Below are 4,851 nucleotides of genomic sequence, written 5' to 3' on the forward strand. Positions count from 1 at the left end.
GTATCGATTAAACTGATGCATGCAGAAAGAATTTACTAGTATGATTCTCAGGCTTTGTGTTTGGTTGATTATTTGTTTATGTCAAATTATAGAGTAAAAAATTGCAGGCTAAACTATATTCCAATCCTATTTTTATTTTTAAATATTTAAACTCTCTACTTTTTGAATTTAAAAATTTAGGTCTAATTTGCTGTCACTTTTAAAATTCTTCTATTAAGTTCACTTGTGTGACATTTTGAAATGGGTTGATTATTTATCTATATCAAATTATGGAGTAAAAAGTTACAGGTTAAAATATGATTTAAATCCCTACACACTTCATACATTTGAAAATTAGTCTCCTTATTTTATTTTTCAGGAGTTTACTTCATTTACTTTTCAAAATTAGAAATTCAGCTTCAATCGTTACCACCATTAAAATTCTTCAGTTAAGTTCAACGGTGTGACATTTTAAAATTAAAAAAAAAATCACTTAGTAGTTATGTAATGAAAAATTTATATGGAAAATGCTTATGTGAATCTTTTTTATTAAAAACATGCATTCGAACGTTATGATAGAATAAATTTTTGTTGGAACAGTGTTCTTAAAAAAATAGATACAACATTGTAATTGAAATAGTTAACAATATTAACTATTTAGACTAATTAATAATATTATAAAAGTGAAAAGACTAAATTATGTCAAAAATTAAAATATATAGATTTAATACAAGCTTTAGTATAGTATAGAGGTCAACATTAAAATTTGATCATTATCTTATAATGTAAAAAAAAGTAAGGCGAGCTTAAAAAATATGTATATTCCTATGACCCTTAAAGTATTCAAATTATATATAACCATATAAAATTTTAATCGAAAAGTTAAGAAAAAGAAAAGGAGCACGGGTGAGTGCCCACGTGTCAATAGGAGGAGGGCCTTTTTGTTCCACAGACCTTTAATGTATTCAAATTATATATAATCATGTAATATTTAAACCAAAAAATTAACTCTATTAATTATTTGAACTAACTAATAACATTATGAAAATATAGGACCGAATTATGTTAAAAATTAAATGTACAAACTAATGCAGGCAAAAGCTCAATTATTGTTTGAAGATTTTTGGTTACTAAAAATGAAATTAAATAATGTAAGGCCGCAATTAGAATTTTTCATGGGTTAGTGATCCAATTTAATAAGTGGAAGGGATTGTGTAAAAATATAGGCTTAAAAATGGGCTTGAATAAGAAAAAGGCCCTTTAGGAAATAGAATGGGCTTTAAGTAATGTTTTTAAGGCCCAAATTTAGCCCAACTTTGCAAAAAAAATTGTTGTTTTGCTGCTGTTTTTCTACAGTTTTGCTGTTATTTTACTATTATGTTGCTAATATTTTCGAGGTATTTGATTATTAAATTGCACTTCCCTCAGAGTTATTTTAGTATATATATTTTTAATTTTGTTGAAAAATATTTATTTTAGTATTTTTAATTTGGTTAAATTTTCCCAGGCCTAGAATTTGGTTAGGGTCCAATCCGAACCTCACCCGGCCCAGGCACAACTCTAACCAAAGCAGCCCCTTTTCTCATCCTAAAACGACTTCGTTTTGTAGATGAAGCTCCACAAAATATAAAAACCAAGGCCAAGAGCTCTTTGTTTTCCCTTCAGCCACTGCAGACTATATTTCCATTGCATCTCCATCACTCATTTTCCGATCACACAAACAAAAACCAAAGCCATGGCGCCGCCACCTGGACCTTACTCTGGCACCAGCACTCTCGCTCTCGTAATTTATTTTCCCTTTTTCTCCTTTTTTTTTTCTTTTGATTCCCTAATTGACTTCTGCAAGACAAAGCATAAAATTATATGAACAATAGATCTCATTTTGATTCTTTGCCAATAAATAATCTAAAATCAGATTATCTTTTGTTTAAGTTGATTGAGTTTTTGGTTTTATATATAATATAATAGGTGGCTCGTGCATCTGCTTTTTCTTTTGGACTTGTTTATGGGAACTTTAAGCTCAAGTACCTCAAGGTACCTCCATTTTATTTGCTTTTATTTATTTTCTGTTTACTGAGTCTTGATTATGTTTTTCGCATTTCATGTTATCTTATTGTAATTGGATTTTGATGTGGTTCTTCATTATCTGATAAGATGCATTTTCATAACCCTTTTTATTTGTTTTAGTTTTAATTGTTGTTATTAGAACGAAGATATTAGGCTATGTTGCTCCGACTCATTCGGACTTGGTTTCGGAAATATGATCAATTGGGAGGGTTGGGTTAGTTTTGGTTGGCTTAATCTGAGTCGGGTCAATTCGAGTTTTTAACAATTTCAGGTCATTTTAGCTATGGATCATTTCGAGTTCAGGTCTCTTTCATGTTCGGGTCATCTAAGTTTGGTAGTCCAGACTTAAGGATAGTTTTTTGGGTTTTTGCGTTGGAACTACATTCACTTTCGAGCCAATTGAGATTACTTGTTCTATCATTTTAGGTTTAGGGTCATTTCCGGGTTCTGGTTTGGCGGACTGACCTTTTATGGTTAAAACAAGTTGCTAAGGTTCGGGATTGTTGGAGTGTGGTTTTTGAGTCTGGGCCAGAATTAAAAGGTCTACTTTAAATATATGTTAAAACTTAATAAAATTAATCATACTTGTATTGGATATATTCTTGCGTGCGACACTCACACGAGTCTGATTATAGCATAGCATGTACCATGATCAGGATATCAGTTTCTTTAGGTGATAAACCCTGCTCGAATATGTTGTTTCAGAAATCTTCTGATCTATTTGCAAATCTTCAAAACATTCATTGGTTGTTATAAATAATAAAAGGGGATTTAGAGACATTGTAGATAAGAGTGTTTTGAAAATTTAATCTCAGGAATGAACATAGTAATGATGTGGTAAATTTTTAGCATCTAATGCATTATGCATCTAACAATAACAAAGATTGTTTGACATTTGCTTTACATTCAAATGCATTTCCATGGATGCATAAGATGTCATATGGAGTTTGGACATTTTACTTTAGGATATATGTTCATAGGTTTTGTCTTGTGCTGGATGTCCACTATGTTAATTGTGTCCTTCATTTTTTATAAAGTATAGTGTTCAATACTTGTATTTGATGCAATTTTTGGATATGGATATTCGGATATGATCATCTAAAATAGGGGAATTTTTTCTCTTTTCTAAAAGAAGAAAATACTGATTATACTCACGTCGTACATGTGCTTATATCCGCTGAAAGTACTATAGAGGCCTTTGTATTAAGAGTTAGATTGCAATTTACCTCCACTACTAAAAATATGGGCAAATTAGACCATATATATTAGATCAAAGAGCAAACTAGTCTTTCTATTAAAAATTCATCCATCTCAACTGTTAAAACTTGGTCACTAAATGTCAGAATGAGGCACATGTGGCATGCCGCATGTAATTGTTTGGTTATTCTGTCAGCAATGTAATTGTTTGGTAATTCAGTCAGCAATGCCAATTTTTAGCACTAAAAACGGATGGAATTTTTAATTGAAAGGACTATTTTGCTCTTTAATCTAATGTAAAGGGGTTAATTTGCCCATTTTTTTGAGTAAAGCGGACAATGCAATTAGACTTTTAGTACAAGGGTCTCCATGGTACTTTTACTATTTATATCTGCCATGTTCTAGTCCGGATAACACAACATATATATGCAACCATTCAGTAAAGGGTATGAGATAAACTCATAATAAAAACAAATGCTTACACGTTACTCTTACTTTTATCCTCAGATGAAGGCAAAGTCTCAAAGGAAAGCTGAAGCAAAGGCACACCATTGAAGCAGGGGGGGGGTCTTGTTCATAGTTCAATTGCATGCGTGACCTGAGGTTTTTTCTTTTTGTCGTAATAATGCATTAACAATGGGATTATACCAGTTTTTCATTTTGGCCTGCAGCTTTTTATGGACCATGGTGAACTGCCTTTAATAACTTTTTCGGGTAGTTATCATCTTAGCCATTCAGGGTTTGTTTATTTCCTGTAGTTAAACATGCAAGCTGCTGGGGTGATTATATATTCTCCGCAGTTCTAATTAATAAATTCAGTCTCTTTTTTGGCTCAAAAAAAGAATCGGGGGTTTTCTAAAATTGTGTGTTATAAATCTTGATATTCTAAGTGCTGCTTTAGACATTAGTTCTTTCCTGAACCATACTATTATGCATTCCATGTCGGCTTTATAAAGCCAGTGTTACTGCCTGATACCTGAAATGGTGTGAAAGTAGTTTGTGTTGGAAAGCGACAGTGCCGGTAAGGATTGAAGAAACAAGGCTTTGTCCCTTGGGTTGCTCTGGATTTCATTGGAAAATCGAAAACTTCCATGGGAAAACTGAAACTAATGATCCAAACGTTTCTCCTAGGTGTATGAAGAACTCAAAGAAACAAGGAAACAGTGTTGGACTAGTAATGCTAGTGGCTCACTTGTTTTCTGCTTAAGAAATCTAAGAGTATATGCTGGTTTTCAGAAGAATAATCAGCTGCTTATTGTAGAAACCTAACAACCGAAAATCGACATGACCGTAAAAGGAAAGAAGGGAAAGATAGGATTAAGGGAAACTCTAGAGATCACAAACAAGGTTCCAAGAGAATCGGGAAGAACATCGAGAGGTGCAAATGACTGAAATCTAGGATGTTTCAGCTCACCAAATGCCATGCATCAATGGTATTGGAGAAGAATGCAGTTGCTATGCTATCGACATACATGGATTAACACTTGAAGAGTATATTAGCAGGTTTAAGAAACTGGTTAGAGAGGTAAAAGCAGTGAAGTATGCTTGCTAGTAGCCATTTCAACATCAATTTGCACTAAACTCATTTCTCCTTTTTTTTTTCTTTCT

General features: G+C 32.4%; 1 protein-coding gene across 1 annotated transcript; it reads left to right on the forward strand.

Annotated features, from left to right (window-relative positions):
• Positions 1–1,595: 1,595 nt before the first annotated feature.
• On the forward strand, positions 1,596–4,084 carry LOC107949085 (uncharacterized). The gene is made up of 3 exons (XM_016883803.2): positions 1,596–1,762; positions 1,948–2,013; positions 3,751–4,084. Exons 1-3 carry the CDS (start codon positions 1,715–1,717, stop codon positions 3,796–3,798), a joined length of 162 nt encoding a protein of 53 aa, XP_016739292.1. The 5' UTR covers positions 1,596–1,714; the 3' UTR covers positions 3,799–4,084.
• Positions 4,085–4,851: the final 767 nt, after the last annotated feature.

This window comes from Gossypium hirsutum, chromosome A04, assembly GCF_007990345.1.
Source record: "Gossypium hirsutum isolate 1008001.06 chromosome A04, Gossypium_hirsutum_v2.1, whole genome shotgun sequence".
Lineage (NCBI taxonomy): Eukaryota > Viridiplantae > Streptophyta > Magnoliopsida > Malvales > Malvaceae > Gossypium > Gossypium hirsutum.

Coding starts and splice junctions, on each gene's coding strand:
- LOC107949085 (XM_016883803.2), top strand. CDS start 1,715: ATGGCGCCGCCACCTGGACCTTACTCTGGCACCAGCACTCTCGCTCTC. Junction 1,763..1,947: donor GCACCAGCACTCTCGCTCTC/GTAATTTATTTT, acceptor ATAATATAATAG/GTGGCTCGTGCATCTGCTTT. Junction 2,014..3,750: donor TTAAGCTCAAGTACCTCAAG/GTACCTCCATTT, acceptor TTTTATCCTCAG/ATGAAGGCAAAGTCTCAAAG.